The 25,297-nt window shown below is 47.3% G+C and overlaps 2 protein-coding genes across 6 annotated transcripts in view; one reads left to right on the forward strand and one right to left on the reverse strand.

Annotated features, from left to right (window-relative positions):
• Positions 1-25,297, forward strand: part of FERMT2 (FERM domain containing kindlin 2) — a 53,307-nt gene that overhangs the window by 13,815 nt on the left and 14,195 nt on the right. For 3 of the 5 annotated variants that reach the window (XM_069949370.1, XM_069949372.1, XM_069949371.1), the window contains exons 3-10: positions 8,487-8,720; positions 15,599-15,733; positions 16,156-16,188; positions 16,369-16,594; positions 16,717-16,819; positions 18,578-18,685; positions 23,819-23,953; positions 24,710-24,759. In XM_069949370.1, the coding sequence (XP_069805471.1) occupies positions 8,487-8,720; positions 15,599-15,733; positions 16,156-16,188; positions 16,369-16,594; positions 16,717-16,819; positions 18,578-18,685; positions 23,819-23,953; positions 24,710-24,759 (1,024 nt within the window). The remainder of the gene's footprint in view (positions 1-8,486; positions 8,721-15,598; positions 15,734-16,155; positions 16,189-16,368; positions 16,595-16,716; positions 16,820-18,577; positions 18,686-23,818; positions 23,954-24,709; positions 24,760-25,297) is intronic. The other 2 variants (XM_069949373.1, XM_069949374.1) reach the window with 1 other exon arrangement.
• Positions 16,225-25,297, reverse strand: part of STYX (serine/threonine/tyrosine interacting protein) — a 71,556-nt gene continuing 62,483 nt past the window's right edge. The window contains exon 13 of the transcript XR_011359463.1: positions 16,225-16,284. The gene's annotated coding sequence lies outside the window, so the exon portion shown is untranslated. The remainder of the gene's footprint in view (positions 16,285-25,297) is intronic.

Genomic DNA, 25,297 nt, shown 5'->3' on the forward strand with positions numbered 1-25,297 from the left:
CCGGATTCTTCTCCGTTAACCCTTTACTGACCTGCTAGATCACGGTCATTGACTGATTGGAGAATCTTCTTGCTCGTCTATGGGGAATAAATAGACGGTTGTCCAGCTGTTGCAAAACTACAACTCCCAGCATGCCGGGAGTTGTAGTTTTGCAGCAGATGGAAAGCATCTTATATTTCTAAGAAACTGGATAAGATGACCTGCAACCGATATCTCATGGTGCGATTGCATGTTGTGCGTGACACACTGCTTCTCTCTGACTCATTGTGTCAGGCTCCGCCCCCTCGGATCCTGCGCTAGTCACAATCCAATGACTCAGTGTTGCAGAATCTTCCTTCAAGCTTGATGTGACATCTGTCATCTTGCCTGGGCAGCCGCTTTCACCTGACTCCTGACCACAAGGATCTAATGAGTGTTCATGTTTACTATCATTGGGATTAAAGGGGTACTCTTAGGATTTTTATTTTTTTCTTAAAAATCAGTCATATAGATTTGTAATTTACTTCTATTTAAAAATCTCCAGTCTTCCAGTACTTATCAGCTGCTGTATGTCCTGCAGGAAGTGGTGTATTCTCTCCAGTCTGACACAGTGGTCTCTGCTGCCACCTCTGTCCATGTCAGGAACTGTCCAGAGCAGCAGCAAATCCCCATAGAAAACCTGTCCTGCTCTGGACAGTTCCTGACATGGACAGAGGTGGCAGCAGAGAGCAATGTGTCAGTCTCAGTCTTTGCACCTGTTTCCCTGTTTTTAATCCTAAATCCCCGTTTTTTTTCCTCGTCCGGCAGGTCGCTGGCAGCTGCTCTTTAATTATAAAACAGTCTGTGGATGGATGCCTAGCCTTGGTAACCATTGTCTCATGTCGTTATACTCGCCACAGAGTTAGACTTTGACTCACAGGGGCCACCCTGGTGTTTCCCTATTTGGGTCCTAAAGCTCGCAACAGAGTGAGGACCTGAGGGACTACGTATCAGGGTGGTTTGGTGCTCTCCCCACTAGGAGGCACCCCTTGGCAATGGGCTTCCTTCTCTGGAGAGAGGGATATCTGGCTATTCCCGTGTTTTGAGACTCGTAACTGAGGCTCCGCGGACCCCTTCTTTGCATATTTAAATTCTGTATGGGACAATCAATGGAGACTCGTAAATGAGTACTCCATTGGAATTTATCATTGTTTGTTGGTCTATTAATTATAAAACAATCTAAATAATTTAATTTCAGGACCCCCTTGTAGAGAGTCGCCGGGTGACAACTGGGGTCAGAGCCGCCCACCCACCACTCTTACATGTTGGAACCATGACCTCCTTAAGTGGCCTTCGAGGGGCTGCACCTGTTGAGTCTTGATTTTTTTTTTTTTTCTTCTTTATTTCAAGAACTTTCTTCCGTCCTTGAGTCGCCCTCAAATTAAAAAAAATCCTGTTCACCTGTTTCTTTGGAACAACCAATAAGGCCGCTGTTATAGCTTTCACTTCATTCCACCTCCAGCTTCTGAACTAGTTGTCTTTGGTCTTAAAGGGGGTCTCTGCTGCGTTCAATCTTTAAGTATACTGCTGTCACCTGTGGTAGAACCTGCAGGAAGTGTTCAGTTTCTCTGCAGCGCCACCGCAGGCGACATGAAGCATTACATGGTACCCATTGAAATCGATGGCCTGTCTGTGAATGAATGGACACGCTGGGTCCTCCAGAGTGAGAGACGCTCTTTAAGGTTTTGAGAATGAAGCGGCGCTATGTATTACGGGTTGGAATTTTAATAACAGCCTTCATTATGGTATCGGACGATCTTCATCCGTTTCCACTGGCGGACGCGGTATATAGAGGAGCTGGCGCAGCGTGCGTAATGATAAAACGCACACGCTATCGTATCCAGAGCGCTGGAAAGAATTTCTATGAGCCGAGGGGAAGACGCTGGTTTATAAAAGCTCTCGGCCAAGTCATTCTATACGGGGTCTTAGGGCCGAGATACAGACTCAGTGCGCACACGCTTGTCTTCAGAAATCCCGGAGATTACGCCTCGGCGTGTGGCCAAGTCCTCTGCTTTTCCTATATTCCTGATGGATGCCATGAAGAGAGGCCAAGTGTATTGTGATCTCCAGCTGGTTAACCCTCCAGATGCTGCTGCTTCTCTGTTATATATAATATACATGTCTTATAGCATTGTACATTACAGGGACACAGTGACATTTAGAGAAGGGGGTCTCCTCGTCTGACCCCCAAATTGATGGAATGGCGGAAGGACTTGGTTCACATATGTCCAGTAATTCACAGCCACACGGGATCCATTGCCCCCTGCATCCAATCTGGCTCTTCTCTAGGTCTTTAGGCCTTAAAGGGGTCATCCAGGATAGAACTGTAAAGCTGCAGTGGCTCTCCGGTGGTCTTAAGACTACAGCTCCCAGCATGTCCTGACGGCCGAGGCCATGATGGCAGCTAGAACACTAGCTGGCAGTCTGGATATGCTGTGAGTTGTAGTTGTGCAACAGACAAAGGTTCTCAGTGCATGATGGGAACTGTAGTTTTGCAACCACCAAAGAGTGTCGGGGTATTATGGGAGTTGTAGTCCTGTAATGGGCAAAGGCCTTTCCCCAAGCAGAACGCTGTATAGGGATGTTGGGAGTTAGCCAAAAGCAGTGAGGTCTTGCCAGGAAACAATCTGAGGCTGTCAGGATATGCTGGGAGTTGTAGTGTTGTAAAGGGTATCAGTGCATGCTGGGAGTTGTAGTTGTGCACTGCTAGTTGGAGAACATTTGCCTTTCTTGATGTGCAGTTCACTGTTCTCTGTTATCAGCCACATTTGTCTGTACTGGACAATCTTATATTGTATAGAAACTGATACATCCTTCCATTACTTAGGGTCACCCCCACTATTCTCTATGGAAGGGATGGGGAACCTTCCGCACCTCCAGCTGCTGCATAACTACAACTCCATCATGATGGTTGTTGTCCGGGCATGATGGGAGTTGTCCGGGCATGATGGGAGTTGTCCGGGCATGATGGGAGTTGTCCGGGCATGATGGGAGTTGTAGTAGGCAGTAGCTGGAGGCCCCAGGTTCCCCATCCCTGCTCCATGCTGGTTGTCTTGTCCATCCTGACCTCTGTGGTCTCTTTGATGTGGCTTCCTGGAGTCTCTGCTTCTCCATCTTATCATCTTGTTTATTTGTGGATTAATGATCTTGAGTCTTCTCTATCAGCCGTGAAGTGGCCGACAGGAGATCAATACCCTCTTTGTAGAGATTTGTCTCTTGCAGATAGTCCTGATAGTTACCCAAAGTTTACGACTGTCTAGTAGAGTGCTCTGGTGATAAGAGACGTCCTGACCACAGAGACTCCACCAGATAAGAATCCATTGGATCCCAGAATAAACAACGACCACTAAAACTAACGCCTACTGCTCGCTAAAGCTTTGGCTGCCCAGGCATGATGGTAGTTGTAGTTATACAACAGCTGGAGAGCCCAGGTTCCCCACCCCTGCTGTAACCATAGTTGACAATAATGGTGTCAGATACAGTGCATTAGGGTTCGCCATGTTGGGAGTTGTAGTTGCAAACAATTATCTTAGGCTTTTACCCCCATACACCTGCCTGCATGCTTGGCCTGGCTGAGTGTGTGTGTGTGTATTCTGACCAAGGGGAAGAAAGCCGCTGCCAAACACCTCTGACTGCATCTCTTCTCCCCAAGTATGAATGGATCGGCCGTGTTAAAATCCAAGATCTATCGGGAGGCTCCAGACTCTTTACATGTCAGCCGATCCCAATGAATTCAGTGGCTTCAGTTGATGTTTAAAGGTGATATCCAGGATTTTTAAAAAGTAGTTGCTTTTTTATTAGAAATGGCTCCACCCCTGTCCTCAGGTCATGTGTGGTATTACAACTCTGCTCCATCCATTTCAATGAAATTTTGTTACAGAATTAGGAAAGTGGTGCTGCTTCTGGTCACTTTAAAGCTCTCGGCCAAGTCATTCTATACGGGGTCTTAGGGCCGAGATACATGTCATAAAGAGAGATGGATGGATAGATACTTCTAACATCAGTGGGGTCATGACTGATCAAAACTTTTTTTTTTATTAAGTGATGGCCACATACTTAAAGGGCTATTACAATTCACTCCCGTGGATCTGAGCTGCAGAGTCACACCCAAACTGTGGACAAGAAGAGCACTGTTTTTGTAACCCGGGATTATCCCTTTAAGTAACCACCAAACCCAGTTTTGGAGGAACTGGTCAATAATTTTCTGGTCTCTCACAATGATGGATGGAGGGAAGACCTATCTGCCTTAGACGATACAGCGAGAGGGATCTGGTAGCGGCTCTGGACCAGTATCTGGATATTGATAGTATAAAATGATAGACGTCTTATGACCTCTACAATAGTGGCCGTATTAGTCGGCCTGACGTCTCCTGTAAGCGAGTGCTGATCTGCTACGATTGGTGCTCAACTACCGAGCCTATTAGACTGCTTGATTATCGTTAGCGATGTCCGTGCAGCCCTTGTAGCCTCAGAGTGGGTCTGAAGCTCTAAAGCTACAGTGGCGGCTTTGGGAAGTGAGCAGCAAAACCCTGGGGACTGCAGAGAGGGTGCGTGGTTTTTTTTTTTTTTTTTTTTTTTTTTTAAGGGCTGCACAGACATCACTAGCAATTATTGAGCTTTGTAATAGGGTCTCAAAGTGAGCGCCAGTCTAGCAGATCGGCGATCCCTTGCAGGAGGCATCAGACCGCCTAAGACGTGATCAGCCGATCGTTGTCTCTATTACGTAGAGTGATAATTGGCGGAGTTGTTCGCTTATCGCTCTGTCTGATAGGGTCTTAAGTTGTGCCGCTGGTTGGCAGACGGATCTGACACGACTATATGGTGCAGGGACCTCACTAATATGGTGTCCGGACACCAGTACTTACATTGGGGTTCTTGTCTCTGTTTGCTACGTAACCTCTCCGACCCCGGAGCCTGTATACACTGATGGATGTTCTGCAGCCGCCATCTTTATCTAACTGCTTATTCCATGGTGCCGGGTGCAGGGCTCCTTGGTGAGACTTGAAAGGGTTTGCCCGTTCTTTGAAGTGATGGAGCGGCCGTCCTTTGTCTATGGAGAGATGCAGACGGTTGATAGTGGTTCCTTACAGGGAATCTAGCTAGAAATGTCATATACTCCAGTAGGGGTATATAGTCTCCTATTCCGGACCCTCCTCCATTAACCATCATGGATAATACAGCAATTAGAGTTCTGCAGCCCAACCAGTGGCCCTCCAGCTGCTGCAAAACTACAACTCCCAGCATGCCTGGACAGCCTTAGATTGGGGGGCACTGCTCTTTCTCTCTAATAGATGAGACCCTATACTTTTACTGCTGTATATGACACTTAAGGATACGATCACCTTGTATTTGCTGAATTGCAGTAGAGCCGTGCCCCCCGACCAAAGTCTCTCCTGGCATGCTGGGAGTTGTAGTTTCACTCAGTGTATTTGTGCTTTTCATGAATCTGAATCCACCTTAAGTAGCAGACTTCCATACTGGAGTGGGTGGTTAGCGACGCCATAGAGAACCATTGTGGATCAGAGCGTCTTGTGCCAGTTCTCACGTGGCGCTGTGCCAGCGTCAAGGGAGCGGGACAATAAGCGTCCTATTTATCGCCGGAGAAGAGCGTCTTAAAAGGAACTGGGGTGAGATCTCTACATTCCTGATGGAGGCTGAGAATGAGGTCAGGGATCCTTGTAGGGGTGTAGGACCCTATGGGGGGAGGAGGAGGATTCCGAATGGGATGGTATTATTATCTACAGATTTATTTATTTTTTTTTGGATTTGCTACAATGGTCCCCATTGTGTTCCTGATATGGGTGCACTGGTAGGGTGGCTCTATGGTATAGGTCTTGACACGTGTTACATAGTTGCGGCAGCGCAGCTTTCCTCCCACGTGTTCTTACTATTTCCCTGCAGTAGAAAGAACAATTCATTGAAGACCACCCAAGCGTTGTGGAGAAGACTGGATGGCTTAGTGGTGGCCATAGATCCTAAAGTCCATTAGAATACATGACAACCTAATTGCTGTAGTGCTTCTTGGACTAACAATACACATTAGATCAATGACGCCAAAATGGTTAGATTTGTCCATGATTTCTCTATTGTAAGCAGAAGAAGAGGCCCGACTGCATGGTGCAAGGATGTACAGCAGGGATAAGGGAGCCTTTGGCTCCCTAACTGTTGCTAAAACTACAATTTGGCTGTCCAGGCATGATGGGAATTGTAGTTTTGCAACAGCTGGTGTGCCGAAGGTTCCCCATCCCTACTCCAAATCCCTGCACCATGCAGTCGGGCCTCTCTTCTGTTTACAATACAGCTTTGATAGATTCCAGGAAACAATAGTAACAATGTATATTTGTTAGTATTTGCCACACTGTATCCAGCCCCGGCCCATTTACAGGGGCATTGAGTATTGTATCCGCTTCTAGGAAAGCGTCCAGCTCTCCGATGCGTCGTCGTCCTTGGACTGATATTGATGTCACCAGCCTACGCCGTGAATTACAATGGCCGCATTAGTCTGCGAATCCAGGTTGGCATCGTCTTAGCTGCGCCGTCCGAGCCATAAAAAAAAAACACTGCATAAATCCCATTTGCCGGGTCTCCTCCTAATTGAGTTATTAGTCCTAATTGAAATGCTTCATGGAGGAGCATGGCCGAGAATAAAGCGGACGTCTGCAGGCCTCCCCCAGGTCTCTAAGGAAACCGAAATCTTGTAAGGAGCTCGGATGGAAGGAACCGCTTTACAGAGTGTGAATATAAGGCTATGTTATTGGGGTATAATAATCACTTGGGCTGGGTTCACACTAAGTTTTTGCAATCCGTTTTTCTATTGACTTCCATTGTAAAAAAAAAAGGATCCTTTTTTTTTTTTTTTTTTTTTTTTGACGGACACAAAAACGTTGCTGACACTACTTTTGTGTCCGTTAAAAAGAACTGATCCGTTTGTTTACAATGGAAGTCAATGGAAAAACTGATCAAAACGGATGCACACTAATGCATCCGTTTTTTAAAAAAAAAAAACGGATGAAAAAAACGGATTGCAATAACGCAGTGTGTACCCAGCATCAGACTGCCATAAGGCCCTATTCCACGGAATGATTATTGTTCATAAACTCGCTCCAACGACCGGTCGTTAGCGATAATTGTTCCGTGGAATAGCTGTAAACGAGCGAACGACAACTGCAAAATTGTTGGCAAGTCGTTCAAAATTGTTTTTCAGCATGTCGAAAAAAAATCGTTGGTCTTTGAAAGATAAATTGCCAATCGGTTCGTAAAATTAAAAAATCTTTCAGTCGTTTGTAAAAAGGTTTAAAAAAAAAAAAAGTAGGTGTGTCGTATGGTCATGATCACCCCGGCGAACGTTTTAAACGACCGCAAAATAAATGTTACACTACATATATCGTTCACGTTCCCAAGTGTGTTATGTTATTATTTGTTATATGTTAATCGTTTAGTGATCGTTAATCGTTGGAGCGAGTTTATGAACGATAATCGTTCTGTGGACCTTCTGTGGGCCTTATGGCGGTCTGATGCCTCCTGCAAGGCGATAATTATCTTAGTCAGCGCCAATCTAGCAGATCAGGAATCATCAGACCGCCATAAGGCACTATTCCACGGAAGGATTATCGTTCATAAACTCGCTCCAACGACGGCTGGTTAACGATCACTAAACGATTTTTTTTTTTAGCGAAGGATAACACAACACACTTGGGAACGTGAACAGTATATGTAGTGTAACGATTATTTTGCGGTCGTTTAAAACGTTCGCCGGGGTAATCATGACCATACGACACGCCTACTTTTTTTTTTTTTAATCCTTTTTACAAATGACTAAAAGATTTTTTAATTTTACGAACCGATTAGCGAATTATCTTTCAAAGACCAACGATTTTTTTCTCGACATGCTGAAAAACAATTTTAAAATGACTCTCCAACAATTTTGCAGTTGTCGTTCACTCGTTTACAGCTATTCCACGGAACAATTATCGTTAACGATCGGTCGTTGGAGCGAGTTTATGAACGATAATCGTTCCGTGGAATAGGGCCTTATGGCGGTCTGATGCCTCCTGCAAGGGATTCCCGATCTGCTAGATTGGCGCTAACTAAGATAATTATCGCTCCGTGGTGATTAGCAAACAAACTATGACCGATTTTCTCGTTGGTCGATCATTTCCTGCATTTACATGAAACAATTGTCATTCAAATTGGAAGCGATACAACGATAATCGTCCCGTGTAATAGGGCCCTACGCCAGTGCCAGCTGCCTATCTGCTGAAGCAAAGGTGCGGAACCTGCCGCCCGCCAGCTGTTGCAAAACTACAATTCCCATCATGCCTGGACAGCCAAAGCTTTAGCTGATGGGAATTGTAGTTTTGCAGCAGCTGGCGGGCAGCAGGTTCCCCATCCCTACGATTATCCTTCCATTGGGTATGGCCGACCTTGGACATCCTACTGACCCCATTGCTTATTATTGTCCCCTCCAGATGTGAAGAAGGATTGGTCCGATCACGCCTTGTGGTGGGAGAAGAAGAAAACATGGCTCCTGAAGACTCATTGGACCTTGGACAAGTACGGCATCCAGGCCGACGCCAAACTGCAGTTCACCCCCCAGCACAAGCTGCTCCGCCTGCAGCTCCCCAACATGAAATACGTCAAGGTGAAGGTCAACTTCTCCGACCGCGTCTTCAAAGCCGTCTCCGACATCTGCAAGACTTTCAGTAAGTAACAACCAAACCCCTCAGTCCTCCAGCTGTTTACATGGGTGAGGTGGGATTTACATGTCAGCAGGGGGTCCGGGGCCGAGTATCAGGGGGCTGTCGAATGTCTCACATCAGTGTGCGGAGGATGGGGCTTCATGTTGGGTAAACCTTGTGACCTGAGGTTAGAGACCTTGAAAGGATGTCAATTGTGTAACAGCATTTCCCCTAGTGCCGTTTTCTATTGGATTGTAACAAATCTATGGTACATGACAAAGTTGCACGAAGGCGCGTCTCCTTGAAATTTGGCAATTCTTGTTCCCGATTGTATCCATAGTGTTCTTAATTAATGGAATATCAACCCTTGAGTATCAGACTTCCACAATTATTTTCTTACTCTTTGCCATGAATTGTGACAAAGTTGCTTTAATAGAAATTAATCAAGTTGCCTGAGGGCGGAATGCTTGCAGCCGCTGCAGTTATTGTTCCCTATTGTTTCCAGACTGTTCTTCATGATCAGAATGTTCAAAATATTGTTCTAAATTGTATCAAATGCTGATGCTATGGTACATGATAAAGTTGCATGAAGTCGCAAGGCCTTTAAATTTGGCAATTCTATATCTACGCTGTTCCGGTTCTCAAGGATGGACATTACATTAATGAAGAACGGTGTGGATATAGTCAGGAATAAAAATTCCAAAATTTGAAGGCGTTGCGACTTCATGCAACTTTTTATGTGCCATAGCATCAGCATTTGTTACAGTTTAGGAGAGGATTTTGGATTCATGATGGACGTTCTAATACTGAAGAACAGTGTGGACATAACTGCAGAAGCTACAAGCATTACACCTTCAGGCAACTTCATCTTCATCTTATACAAGTTCTATGGAAACAACTTTGTTACAATTCTTTGCAAAAATAGATAAAGAATAGAGACTTGTGATTCTCCAGGATGGACCTCACATTAATGAGGAAATCCACAATTCTTTTCTTACTCTTGCCATGAATTGTAACAAAGTTGCTTCTATAGAACTTGATGAAGTTGCAGGAAGGCGGAATATTTTTATCTTCTGCATTTATTGTTCCCTGTTTTGTATTATTAGAGTGTCCATCATAGGTCCTGTTGTAATGTAACAAATGCTAAAGCTGTGTGACATGATCAAGTTGCATGAAGACGCAATGGTGGCATCCTTGTTGTATCCAGCCATTCTTGTTACATGTGTTTTATAGGTAACATACAATCAAAGTCTCCTTGGCTTTGTCCGACAACCTTCCCCGTCTGCCGTGTTTAACCCTGATGTTGTGGCTTTGTCTCTGTATTAATTAGGATTGGGGGGGGGGGGTGTAATTTAATTAAAGGACCAGTCTGGGCCCCCCCCCGTGCTCCGCCATGTCATTATACTCCATGCTGTGTATTGATTGGTGTCTGGGCCGGGGTCTGACTGTGCGGATGATGGGCGGCATAGTGGCCACTTTGTGCGATGTGACGGCCCCTCTCGGTGAGCAGAGTAAGAATTTACATCCCGTACAGACAGGGATTGTTATAGGGACAAGGAAAGGTCAGCCAATAGAGAGCAGATTGTTCCCTACAGCCACCGAGGGGGACACTCATCTGCCGCCATACATTCCTCCGCTCAGGGAGTCACCGCAATCATCTCAAGTGTTTATGTTCTGGGGGGGGGGGGGGGCACATACTTATTCTCTGTACAGATATGCAGAAAATGCTGAGGAGACTCAGAGGAGAGAAGTGACTGGATTACAGCAGCTTTCCTGTGCCAGTGCTGCCCCTTCCCCGTCCTGTGCCAGTGCTCCCCCTTCCCCGTCCTGTGCCAGTGCTCCCCCTTCCCCGTCCTGTGCCAGTGCTGCCCCTTCCCCGTCCTGTGCCAGTGCTGCCCCCCCCCCACCGTCCTGTGCCAGTGCTGCCCCTTCTCCGTCCTGTGCCAGTGCTGCCCCTTCCCCGTCCTGTGCCAGTGCTGCCCCTTCCCCGTCCTGTGCCAGTGCTGCCCCCCCCCCACCGTCCTGTGCCAGTGCTGCCCCTTCTCCGTCCTGTGCCAGTGCTGCCCCTTCCCCGTCCTGTGCCAGTGCTGCCCCTTCCCCGTCCTGTGCCAGTGCTGCCCCTTCCCCGTCCTGTGCCAGTGCTGCCCCTTCCCCGTCCTGTGCCAGTGCTGCCCCTTCCCCGTCCTCTGCCAGTGCTGCCCCTTCCCCGTCCTCTGCCAGTGCTGCCCCTTCCCCGTCCTCTGCCAGTGCTGCCCCTTCCCCGTCCTCTGCCAGTGCTGCCCCTTCCCCGTCCTCTGCCAGTGCTGCCCCTTCCCCGTCCTCTGCCAGTGCTGCCCCTTCCCCGTCCTCTGCCAGTGCTGCCCCTTCCCCGTCCTCTGCCAGTGCTGCCCCTTCCCCGTCCTCTGCCAGTGCTGCCCCTTCCCCGTCCTCTGCCAGTGCTGCCCCTTCCCCGTCCTCTGCCAGTGCTGCCCCTTCCCCGTCCTCTGCCAGTGCTGCCCCTTCCCCGTCCTCTGCCAGTGCTGCCCCTTCCCCGTCCTCTGCCAGTGCTGCCCCTTCCCCGTCCTCTGCCAGTGCTGCCCCTTCCCCGTCCTCTGCCAGTGCTGCCCCTTCCCCGTCCTCTGCCAGTGCTGCCCCTTCCCCGTCCTCTGCCAGTGCTGCCCCTTCCCCGTCCTCTGCCAGTGCTGCCCCTTCCCCGTCCTCTGCCAGTGCTGCCCCTTCCCCGTCCTCTGCCAGTGCTGCCCCTTCCCCGTCTTCTGCCAGTGCTGCCCCTTCCCCGTCCTCTGCCAGTGCTGCCCCTTCCCCGTCTTGTGCCAGTGCTCCTCAATATGCGGTTTTCCAGCTGCTTCACAACTACAACTTCCAGCAGCATCGGAGCATGATGAGAGTGATTGTTTTGCTTACAGTTAAATCCTGGCTGATTGCATTCTGCTGTAATGTCCCTATGTCAAACCTTCCTGTTCTGTGTCCTGAAAGAATATAGTTGCTCATAGTTTATTTGGATGTGTGTAACATTTATATGGCTTTTATACCAGTGTACTGTACTGGGACGGCGGCCATATCTATATACTGTGCTGGGACGGCGGCCATACCTATATACTGTGCTGGGATGGCAGCCATACCTATATACTGTGCTGGGATGGCGGCCATATCTATATATTGTACTGGGATAGCAGCCATACCTATATACTGACTCCTGGTATGTGTGCTGGGATAGCTGCCATACCTATATACTGTATTAGGATGGTGGCCATACCTATATACTGTATTGGGATGGGGGCCATACCTATATACTGTATTAGGATGGAGGCCATACCTATATACTGTACTGGGATGGCGGCTATACCTATATACCATACACCTATATACTGAGCTGACCTGCCATAGGTGTGTATGGTTTCGGCCTGCTGCTGGCCCTCATGTATGGACCCGGTGAGGTGTTCCGTGCACGTTGCGCTCCTCTCGTGTTGCCATCCCCCCGGGTTCTCCGGTTTCTTACCGTAAGGCTGGATGTTTTGTGCCATTACATCTGTTTATATTGCACGGAGACTCTTGTTTCCAGACAGTCGGATCCCGCTGGGAGATCTTCCTGGGAAATCCAATTATCAGGAAGCTAAAACAACGTCTCAAACCGCAGCCAAGGTGATCCTGCTGTAATTGATGCAGTAAGTGTGAGCCTGGGCCGATGAGCTCACAATCTAAAGAGCGGCGGGAGACACTAGTGCTTGTCTACCATCCTGTTACATGGCAGAACTCGCCTTGTGCTTGTTAGATTTTGTGTATATTGTACTAGCCCTGGCTCCAGGATCGGGCACATCACTAGCCCTGGCTCCAGGATCAGGCACATCACTAGCCCTGGCTCCAGGATCAGGCACATCACTAGCCCTGGCTCCAGGATCAGGCACATCACTAGCCCTGGCTCCAGGATCAGGCACATCACTAGCCCTGGCTCCAGGATCAGGCACATCACTAGCCCTGGCTCCAGGATCAGGCACATCACTAGCCCTGGCTCCAGGATCAGGCACATCACTAGCCCTGGCTCCAGGATCGGGCACATCACTAGCCCTGGCTCCAGGATGGGGCACACCACTAGCCCTGGCTCCAGGATCGGGCGCATCACTAGCCCTGGCTCCAGGATCGGGCGCATCACTAGCCCTGGCTCCAGGATCGGGCGCATCACTAGCCCTGGCTCCAGGATGGGGCACACCACTAGCCCTGGCTCCAGGATCGGGTGCACCACTAGCCCTGGCTCCAGGATCGGGCGCACCACTAGCCCTGGCTCCAGGATCGGGCGCATCACTAGCCCTGGCTCCAGGATCGGGCGCATCACTAGCCCTGGCTCCAGGATCGGGCGCACCACTAGCCCTGGCTCCAGGATCGGGCGCACCACTAGCCCTGGCTCCAGGATCGGGCGCATCACTAGCCCTGGCTCCAGGATCGGGCGCATCACTAGCCCTGGCTCCAGGATCGGGCGCACCACTAGCCCTGGCTCCAGGATCGGGCACACCACTAGCCCTGGCTCCAGGATCGGGCACACCACTAGCCCTGGCTCCAGGATCGGGCACACCACTAGCCCTGGCTCCAGGATCGGGCACACCACTAGCCCTGTAGTAGCCCTGGCTCCAGGATGGGTGTCACTATGGCAGACATAACATGGGGGTCCTGCGTCACTGCCCCGGCCACACACAGCACACGGGTGGTGGGGAGGGGGCGCAGGCTTTGAACCTCTGTCACAGGACATTTTTAGCAGCTTCGCCCCCTCCTGCAGCTGCCAGGGACTTCAAAGCCTGTAATCGGATACCCGAGCGGCTTATATAAGTTCCTACTGCATGATAGGAAGTGCCCACACACAAGTGTTTCCTTATCGCTGCCCCCAAACAATGGCTCTATCCTGTGTATATTGCATTCAGACTTGTATATATCATGTGGCAGATCTGGTTGTAGAGATTTCTCCTGTGCATCTTCTGCCATATACCTAACATGTGACTTAAGGGGTACTCCGGAGAAATCTTTATTCTTTCAAATCGACTGGTGTCAGAAAGTTATACAGATTTGTAATTTACTTCTACTTAAAATCTCCAGTCCTCCAGTACTTTTCAGCTGCTGTAAGTCCTGCAGGAAGTGGTGTATTCTCTCCAGTCTGACACAGTGCTCTCTGCTGCCACCTCTGTCCATGTCAGGAACTCCCCAGAGCAGCAGCAAATCTCCATAGAAAATCTCTCCTGCTCTGGACAGTTCCTGACATGGACTTTTTGACACCAGTTGATTTGAAATATTATTTTTTGGCTGGAGTTCCCCTTTAAGTGACATAACCAGAGCCAATGATTGCTGATATTGTAGAGATCTGTGATCAGGGCAGGCTGTTCTAGTTATATCTGGGAATGTCAGGAAGAAGTCTGATGGTCTATGGCAGTGATTTGACAGAATAGGTGCAGCACAAGAGAAGACTTCAGTACTAGATTTGTATATAGTGGTGGTATTTCTGGGATAGGGGACGTCACCAGTTATAGGACCCTCTTAAATCGATTGATGTTTGTGACCACAGATTTGCCCCCCTAGCACATGTAGAAGGAAGCGGTGGCCGGCTTGGAGTATCTGGTTGCCATCTGACATACATGGGCTATGACTGGCATTGGGTTTATGTGTCACGTTCCTCCTCATCGGCCAGGACACGGACAGGCCGGGTGCAGCCGCCATGGTTGGGTCCCCCCCCCCCCCGGATTCCTCATTCTTTCATCTGTCAGATATTGCATAATCGCGAGTAAATCTGCTTTCCCCTTAAAAGGCTTCTTGTCTGTGCGACTTGTCAAGGCCGAGCGAGGAATTCCTCCCGCTGCCAGTTTAAATACAGAACTTTAAGTCTTTGCATTCATGGCCGATGACCCGTCTCTCGCTATGTGATTTCTCAATCACCGAGGACTTGCAAAATAGATTGGATTGTCGGCTTCTGTGCTTGGTGTCACGGCCAGCGAATCCCAAAGGGCGCTTTACCCCCCGGTAAACATAAGCCCCTCGCCGGTTGGCGTCTGCTTCCAGAAATGCGCATATTCCCTAAGAAATAACATAATGCCCGACCCTCTTTTGCTCCGCTGGGAAACGTGTGACCTGAGATCCTGGGGGTTGCTATTCCTCTTGTCATTAGAGTGATCCCCTGTTCAGTGAGTGCTCAGTGTCAGACTGCGTAGGGACACGCCCAGTTGTCAGTTTGTGATTAGTCCAGAGGACACACGTGGTGTATACGGGGTCCATATACTGACGTATGACATCATACAGAGGGAGGGTTCTGTGCAGCTGATCCAGAGATCTCCTCCTAAATAACATGGACAATAAGTAGTCCTCTCCATTACGTGCATGTGCTCAGTAATCCTGGATATTCATGAGAAGCAGAAAACTCCGCCCACCAGCTGCTGATTGGCAGTTATCTATCCATGCTGTGTATAGGCAGTCACCTGTCAATCAGCAGCTGGGGGGAGGGGTGTGGCAAGAATCCTATTCTCCTGCATGTTAGGAGAACAGCTGAACAGAATGATGGAAGTAATACACCGATCTGTTCAGCATTTCTGTCACTAGTTTATGCTGCCCTCATTTAAGGTGGAATATACCTAGTGACAGAATCCCTCTAAATTAGTCATCTGTTTCCAGGAGGAGTAGCAGAAAATTGGCACAATTCAGAGTTAAAGGAAAAGAGCCGTTTCCAAAGAAGAGCTCTGGGAATATAAGGGGAATTATTATCATCATTATTCTCTGACCGTGATCTGTAAGATCTGATGTATCTCCTTCTAGGAAAGCTGGGTGACGCCAATATGGGGCGTTCTCCGCAGTTGGATTCCAGGCTATTGGGATGATGATGATGATGATGATGATTCCTCCACTTTAATATGAATTTTTTTTTTTTTCCCCCGCAGATATCAGACATCCGGAGGAGCTGTCACTTCTGCGGAAACCGCGAGATCCAACAAAGAAAAAAAAGAAAAAGATCGAAGACAATCAAACAGAAGAGAACATTCTGGAACTGGACGGACCTTTGACCCCCGGGACGGGTCAGTATAGGACCGCAGAGCCGTATCCTAGTGCCGCCCATGTCTGCTTGTATCTTATATCTTATATCAATATCTGAAAAAGAGTTGGCATTAAAGGGTTAAACAATTTTATATATTTTACTATATAAAAGCTTTATAGGAGATGAGTGGGGGTCCGACTGCCTAAACCCCTCTGATCACAAGAACGGGGGTCCTGTGTACTCCTGGCTGTCGGCCATCTTTGATGTTACAGAGATAATGAGTGGAGCGTGACTGCACGTGCTCGACCACGGCCACTAAGTGGTCAGACCCCCCCCTGCCTTGTGATCAGGTGTGATCCGGGACCTCTATGTCCTGCTGAGAGAGCGCCGCCCTTCTGTTCTTCGCTGTCCCTGGCTGTCTCATTTCCTTTCTTTTTTTCTCCTTTCCTCTCCTCTCTATAGGAAACGATGTTCTTTACATTGGGCCGGTGAAAGGTGAGTCCTCCTTCTTGTCTCTGCTCCTGTCTTCACCCCTTTGTTTTCCCACCTCATTTGCTCGTGTAGCATGCAGGACTGGAGCTTGTGTCTTGACTATTTTAAGTTTAAAAAAGAAAAAACAAAAAACAAAATTGCACCAAAATTTTGAATATTAAAATCCTTTTCCCCTTCCTATAGGAAGCATATACTCCAGCCCCGGCTTATACAGCAAGACCATGACCCCGACCTACGACTCCCGTGACGGCAGCCCCCTCTCACCCACCTCAGCCTGGTTCGGCGACAGCGCTTTGTCAGAGGGCAACCCTGGCATCCTGGCCGTCAGCCAGCCAATCACATCTCCCGATATCCTCGCCAAGCTGTACAAGCCCCAAACCCTTCTCGACAAAGCGAAAATAAATCAGGGGTAAGAATTCCAAAAGTATTCAACTTTTTTTTCTTTTTTTTTTTTTCATTTAAACTTTTTATGCATATTTAAATTATATTAATATTCATGGATTTTTTTTTTTTTTTTTTCTTCTGCTGCAGTTGGCTGGACTCCTCTCGATCCCTAATGGAACAAGATGTAAAAGAAAACGACGCTTTACTGCTCCGATTCAAGTATTACAGCTTTTTTGATCTGAATCCTAAGGTAATTTAAGGACAGACCACTGGGGGTTAAAATTATCTGTATAAGGGTTGAAGGAATGTGGTTAATTTCGTCCCGAAACAGCGCCACACATGTTACTGGTTGATGTGTGGTACAGCAGCTCACTTGAATGGAGATTTTTATTTATTTATTCATTTTTTTAAATCTTAATGAGTCCCTTTCAATCCCCAATACTCACTACATCCCACAACTCATTCAGCATCTTTATCTTCGAAATGACTAATGTTCAATGCTGCTTCTTGGCAGACACAGGATGATTTATTTTTTTTTATTTTTTTTTAACTGGTTTCAGAAAGTTTATATAGATTTGTAATTTACTTCAATTTAAAAATCTCCAGACCTCCAGTACTTATCAGCTGCTGTATGTCCTGCAGGAAGTGGTGTATTCTTTCCTGTCTCTCGTTCACGGTGCTCTCTGCTGCCACCTCTGTCCATGTCCAGAAAACCTCTCCTGCTCTGGACAGTTCCTGACATGGACAGAGGTGGCAGCAGAGAGCACTGTGTCACACAAGAGAGGTGGCAGCAGAGAGCACTGTGTCACACTTCCTGTAGGACATACAGCAGCTGATAAATACTGGAAGACTGGAGATTTTTATATAGAAGTAAATTACAAATCTGTATAACTTTGACACCATTAAATTTGAAAGAATTTTTTTTGCTGTTCCTCTTTAAAGGGGTGTGAGGCCAGGCTGCCTCTAATATTTTACAGCTCTATGGAACATAGGAATATGAATATTACAGTTCAGGGATTAGGTCCCTGAATGGAACAGAGATTTTTTTTTCCCTATAAGAACATTATGTATGGATGGAGGTAACCCGAGTGCGGCCAGGAAATGACTAAGGCCGATAAGGAATGTGCTAAGACCCGAATCCAAGATACAGATGACCACAAACCAGTAACTACTACCTACAGTCTGCACTACGCAATATTCTGTCAGCAGAAACATTCACAGACGACCTTTAACACAGCAGATGGGCGCAAAGCGAGGCAATATGGCACTTAAAGGGACACTATAATAAGAAAGAAAAATACCGCCACTTCCGCAGTCCTAAGTGGCAGCCTGACTGATGGCAAATGACTGGTCAGTAAAGGTCACCTTAAAGGGAATGTCCAGGATCAGAAAGTCATGGCAGATTTCTTCTGGAATCTTCTTAACCCTGTCTGATATTGCAGCTCGGCTCCTCTAAAGTGAACGGGACTAAGCTGTAATACCAGACACATCCTGTGGACAGGGGTGGCGCCATTTGTAGTAGCAAGTAGCTATGTTTTTATATGATCAATAACGCTTTAAAGCAGGGACAAGGAACTTGTGGCCCTCCAGTTGTTGCAAAACTACAATTACCATCATGCGGCTGTCCAGGCTTGATGGGAATTGTAGTTTTGCAACAGCTTTAAAGTGTTTTCAATTTTTCTTATGACTCTCACCCCTCCCTCTCGTATAGTAGTAAAAACTAATATATATAATGTACTACATCTATCCCACGAGATTGCAGCTGCCCCCGTCTTCCCATTCTCATGAACCTCGTCCTGCCTGTAAAGCATCTGGCTTCAGCAGGAGCTCTCCCCCACTGTTCTGGCTGGCCCCACAGGCCCCACCCCTTGACCATCTTCTTTCAGACAAAAATAGATGAGATCAGAAGGGAATAAACATCTGTGTTATTTAGAGACACAGCACATTCTCCTCCTAGGGGTCGACCGTGCCCCCTTTTTTATAATGTTTTTGTATCCTTGTGTTGTAGTATGACGCTATCCGCATCAACCAGCTCTTTGAACAAGCAAAATGGTCCATCCTGCTGGAGGAGATTGAGTGCACGGAGGAGGAGATGATGATGTTCGCCGCCCTGCAGGTGGGTGGATAAATGCGCAGACGGGGGCGGGGGGGGGGGGGGGGGGGGGGGGGGGGTCTGACCCTGTTACAAATATTCTCTGTGCACACGGGGTCTCTGAACCGCTCCTGGCAGGGAGTGCTCGGCGTCTCTGGGAACTATTCTTGGGACTGAGACGCTTCCTGAAATTTTGCTGAGCTTTGCAGATCTCAAAAACTCTACATGTCACAAAAATAGGGCTGCTTTTGTTTTTTGTTTTTTTTTTGTTTAAATTCTTGACCTTTTAGTTGCTTATTTTTTGTCATGTTAAGATGATTATTGGGAACTTTTATGACTTAATGGGAAACTCCGGAGAGAAAAAAATTTATGTATAGATCAACTGGTATCAGAAAGGTATACAGATTTTTATACTTTATTTTAAAATCTCCAGTCTTCCAGTACTTATCAGCTGTTGTATGTCCTGCAGGAAGTGGTGTATCCTCTCCAGTCTGACACAGTGCTCTCTGCTGCCACCTCTGTCCAGAGCAGCAGCAAATCCCCATAGAAAACCTCTCCTGCTCTGGACAGTTCCTGACATGGACAGAGGTGGCAGCAGAGAGCACTGTGTCAGACTGGAGAGAATACACCACTTCCTGCAGGACGTACAGCAGCAGATAAGTACTGGAAGACTGGAGATTTTTATATAGAAAGAAATTACAAATCTGTATAACTTTGACACCAGTCGATTAGATTTTTTCCCCTTCATAGGACCCTTTACATGAGCTACAATACACTAGAGTGTACTTTGTATACAGATGATGAAATGTACATGTATATAGTGAAATATCAGTGGCAGGTGTGAATAAAATGCTGCAGGCTGATAGGAGTTGTAGTTTTGCTACAGATTTGGGAAAAGCACATTGGGATATAGTCTGTATAGTGATGTATGAGGTTTGCTGACCTGAATTGGAATAGTATACAGGTCAGCTTCTCAGTAGATGTAACCGGTAGCTGAAATCTTTGGCTGTCCAGTTCCAATTCCATGATGGGAATTGTAGTTTTGCAGCAGCTGGCGGGCGGCAGGTTCCCCATCTCTTGTTTAGACAGACCAATCCTGAACAAGTATCACCTGGATCGGCCTGTGTGTAATACTACATATTACCAGCAGAGGCCGCTGCAGGGAAGATGCATGGCTGGAGGTCATTCCTTGGCGATCAGTGATGATCATGGGGAACCTCTGTAGCCTGGAGGATCCCATGGCAAGAAGGAACTACCCTATAATATAGTTACGTGGCCATGTATACAGTGTAATGCGACTCAGCTATGTACTGTATACAGTGATGTGACGCGGCTATGTACTGTATACAGTGTGATGTGACACGGCTATGTACTGTATACAGGGTGATGTGACGCTGCTATGTACTGTATACAGAGTTATAGTGTGAATGCTATATACTGTATACAGTGTTAGGCTATGTGCACACTACGTATCGGACCGGCCGTTCCGTGACTTAAGTAGCGGCTGGATGATCTTCCCGGCTGCTGGGTTATGATGCGGGCGCATCACCGCGCGCCTGCATCAGAACCTCCCACAGCGCACAATGAAGTAAGCGGCCAGTCATGTCAGTTATTTGCGGCGCCGCACAGGATCCCGGCCGGAGCGTATACGATGTGTGTACGCTTCGGCCAGGATCCCATAGAGTAATAGGCAATGTTCAACACTGCAAAAAGTACAGCCGTTGTTGCCGATGGCAACAACAGCCGTACTTTTACGTAGTGTGAACATAGCCTTATAGTGTGACTCTGCTATATACTGTATACAGTGTTATAGTGTGACTCTGCTATATACTGTATACAGTGTTATAGTGTGACTCTGCTATATACTGTTTACAGTGTTATAGTGTGACTGCTATATACTGTTTACAGTGTTATAGTGTGACTGCTATATACTGTATAGTGTGACTCTGCTATGTACTGTATACAGTGTTATAGTGTGACTCTGCTGTATACTGTATAGTGTTATAGTGTGACTCTGCTATGTACTGTATACAGTGTTATAGCGTGACTCTGCTGTATACTGTATATAGTGTTATAGTGTGACTATGCATAGGCAATTCTGTACGATCAGTGGAGGACTGTATAACATGCCGCAGGGCTCTGCATTGGTAATCGTGGGGTTAATCTGTCGTTCCTGTTCACCTGCTATAAATACGGCGAATTGTGAATGGCGCTGTCGGTGGGGACACCTGATCTGGGGTCGTGGCTGCGTTTCCTGTTGTCGTTTTCTGGGGACGTGTAACGGGATCTGTTTTTCTTGCACAGCTGCTGGAGCTGTTAGAGCGCCCCTGCTATTTATAAGCAGGACGGGAGGGCGGAGATGCTTCCTTACATCTCTCCTCCGTAATTCCATGGAATTAGCGGCGGCCGTCCTATAAGGAGTCATTAACGTCCCGGCCCTCGCAGGGTAGACGCGAGTCTCTTGGACCGTGATTCACACTCAGAGCTGATGTATCAGTACTCCTAGCTAGCCGCAGCGTCTGGGAATGTGATCCGGATATATGGCGCAGGACGCTGTCAGCCATACTGCTGATTCACACGATTCATTAATGGCCTCTCTGGTCTGTGACATCTGATATTGTGACTCACACACAGCGAGGATGTAATGGCACAGGCATGGAGGAGGAGGAGGATGGCCCCCAGGCCCAGCAAAGTGGAGATCTGGAAGGATTGGATAAGCCACAGCCTGCTGGACCCGTCCATAATACAATCCTAATACTGTATATACGTGGAAGACTACAACCCCCAGCATTACCGACCACTGGATGTGACTATAATACAATCCCATAATACTGTATATACATGGAAGACTACAACCCCCAGCATGATTAACCACTGTATGTGACCATAATACAGTCCTATAATACTGTATATACGTGGAAGACTACAAACCCCAGCATTACCGACCACTGGATGTGACTATAATACAATCCCATAATACTGTATATACATGGAAGACTACAACCCCCAGCATGACCAACCACTGGATGTGACCATAATAAAATCCTATTATACTGTATATACATGGAAGACTACAACCCCCAGCATGACCGACCACTGGATGTGACCATAATGCAATCCTATAATAACCCCCAGCATTACTGACCACTGAACGTGACCATAATACAGTCCTATAATACTGTATACATGGAAGACTACAAACCCCAGCATGACAGACCACTGGTCATGACCATAATACAATATTATAATACTGTTATGTGGTGTCCCACCATGTGTGTTTCTAGTTTGGGCACCTGTCGTAAAAGTCCTGTATAGTAAAGTGGTAATGAAGTTGTATTTTACCACAAGATGTCACCTATGTATTATGTATGTTGCACAGCTGTAGTAAGTCTAGAGTTACTGTTATATTTTGTTATTATGTACACCAATAAGAGATGCTCTTCTCTGCTTTCCTATCTCTATCTTCATTTCTTTTATGCACTCTCTTCACCACTCACAGGAGCTGTTACCTACTCCCTGTAGGAAGTAGTCACAAGGGAGAGAAAGTGTAGGACCACTTATCTGATTCTCAGTGGATCAAGACACACTGATCAGGCATCCCTGCTGAACTTACCCAGGAGCCGGGCTCTGCCAGGTTCCCTGTCCAGGACAGACCAGCTGTGGTGTATGGAGAACGCAGCTACACTTATAGTCAAGATGCAGTTCTAAACACTAAAAAGAGGACAAGTCAGAGAGCACCTCTACCCACGCCAAGAACCTCTCTAAACAGTGTAGGGCGGTATCCTAGAAGCAGAGGAACTGACCTAGATAGAGCAAAGCAGCCGTTACCAAGGCCTACGTACTCTATGTCGCAGCGCAGGTGCCACCGGGACACACTCGGACATTTTTCTCAACTCTGGTAACCAAGACTGGGGCTTGTATCAGCCATGTAGGACGGGTACCCCAACACTGCAGGGCAGAAGGTGGTTTTAGCGACAAAGGTCGAAACACCGACACAAGTATTTCTTTTCATAAGTTCCGGCAGAGCACATTACTAAACTGGGTTGGGGCTCTCCTGACAAACTCCTCTCCACTCTTCTGGACTCTCTACTCAACCAAACCAGCACTACCGTTCTACCTCAGCACTTCAGCATCTCTCAGCACAGATTCAGTGAAAGCAAGTCTGTATCAGTCACGTATTATCCTATTATCCTGTATTACAAGAGACTTTGTCAGTAAAGATCAGTTCTTTATTCAACTGCACCAGCACCCGCATACACACAGGCTACACTGTCCTCGGGTCATTTCCCCTTTCTGTGGGTGGCGGTACCGACAGTCCGGGTGGGTCAGATCTCCACTCCAGACCACCGTGATAAGAGCCCAAGGAACACATCACAGCCCGGCAGGTCACTGACCATTAGGGGATCAGTATAGCCAGCCACAACTAAAAGCAGGTACAACACCTTACCTGAGCACTAGCGTCACGACTATACCACTACTGGCTGAGCTGTACTACAACCACCGACATAACCTCATCCCGGCGGTTGGGCACTGGATCATCCAGAGCGTCACCATATATATACACTCATGGAAAACTACAACCCCCCCAACATAACCCACCACAAGAAACGACCACAAATCAGTGCTGTTATACTGTGTACATTGAAAACTACAGTCCCCAACATGACTGACCTATTATGCTGTATACATAGAACACTACAACCCCCAACATAACCCCAACCAGGGGACATGACCATAATACAGTTCTGTTATACTCCAACCCCTAACATGACAGACCACTGGAGACAGCCATAACACAGTGATATGCTATATGTAGAGCACTACTCCTCCCATCGTCCCCCATATCATCTCTTGGCTCCTGTTTGCCTCTGATGTGGTCTTGCAGAGCGCCCCCCTGGCCTCTTCCACAGGGGATCTGGTGGGAATGCCTTTGTCCTGGGGGGAGCTGGCCAATTGGGGGTCCGGGCTTCCCCCTATAGTGGACAGGCACTAGTGATGTCACTACGATGACATCACTACTGCCTGAATATATATGTTTGTTAAATCTGTCCAAATAACACAAGTGGCGACTCTGCTCTGCTACCTCTGTATGGACATCCTGTGAGGTGTCTGTAAAAGCCGCCGGCCCTTGTCATATCGGTTTGTCTTTCTTTGCAGTATCATATAAACAAGCTGTCCATGATGTCATCAGAGAATCATTATAACAACAGCGACAAAGAAATCGATGAGGTGGACGCTGCGCTGTCCGATCTGGAGATCACTCTAGAAGGAGGGAAGACGTCAACCATCCTGGTAAGGTCATAGAACGAATTTCTTGTTACTCCTGCAGTACCTCACACAACCTGTGGATAAGGGTGGCGCTGTTCTTGGAAACATCCATTTATTCCGGTTCCGTATGTTCCCTGTCCCCCTTAGCACCGGATCCCTGTGTTCTAGGTATACAGCTCCATGTGTCAGGATGCGACTGGCAGGGTTGACTCTAAACAATAAGCTGATGAATAGTAAAGGTCACGTTCCCCTGAAGACGCCATGTTCTGCCAGGTGTCACACTGCAATCCCTTCCTGCTGCAAACAAAGACTACCACAACTATTCTCCACTCCTCCCAGTAGTATTGTATTTTCTAATAGGGGCTACCACCTGTTTTCCCTAACAGTTGCAAAACTACAACCCCCAGCATGCGGCTGTCAGGGCATGCTGGGAGTTGTAGTTTTGCAACAGATGGAAAGTCACTGATAGTTTTTACCCCTTTAAGTTTTTAGTTTCCCGATTCGGCTCCACAATAGACTTTGTCAGGGGAAACAGCGGCCACTATAGGGGAAATGGGGTATTACATGGGGTATTACATGGCGACCATTCACATTGCCCATTTCTTTGATGTCCATAGAGGTTGTCTTCATGGGACTAGCCCCTTTAATAGTTTAAAAGAAAAAGAGAACAGGCCAAAAATGGAGCATGAAGGGTAATTTCCCTCTTCAGCACCAGGGGGCGCCACTATTTATAGTAATAACCCGCTGAAGTTTTAAAAGTAATGTTTTTTTTCCTTGTAGGGGGACATCACTTCTATTCCAGAACTTACAGACAACCTCAAAATCTTCAAGTAAGTAAAAAATTCTTATGCCTGGTTCTGTAGAGTATATAGTGGTCATACACTGCCCCATACCCCACAACATGTCATGCTTCGCTATGCTAGTGGGAGATGATGGTGATTCTGTAATCTTCAAGTGTTATTGCTATACTAACATTGTAAGGAGCTGTGACTTAAAGGGAATGTCCATTTTTTTTTTTTTTTTTTTTTTTTTTATAGATCCTACATTCTCCACTGATCAATATGTCTTTGTATTAATTCTAGCTTCATTTTTCCCGATACAGAGCTCCAGATTCCCTGTATAGACAAAAGAGGTAAATGCTAGAATTCTCGCTGCCCACTGCTGCCTCTAGAGGGCGTTTACTGTATACGATTTTAATGTTGAGCTCCGTGTCAGAACAGTGCACCCTAGTGGTGGCTGCAGGTATTTCAGTCATCTCATGATCTGTGCAGGGGATTTGGAGCTCTGTATCAGAGAAATGTTGTACGTGTATGTATTCAGGAAAGTCCCAGAATTCCACATTTCTGAATACCTTGGAATGGATATAAC

Source organism: Dendropsophus ebraccatus, chromosome 13 (genome assembly GCF_027789765.1).
Source record: "Dendropsophus ebraccatus isolate aDenEbr1 chromosome 13, aDenEbr1.pat, whole genome shotgun sequence".
NCBI lineage: Eukaryota > Metazoa > Chordata > Amphibia > Anura > Hylidae > Dendropsophus > Dendropsophus ebraccatus.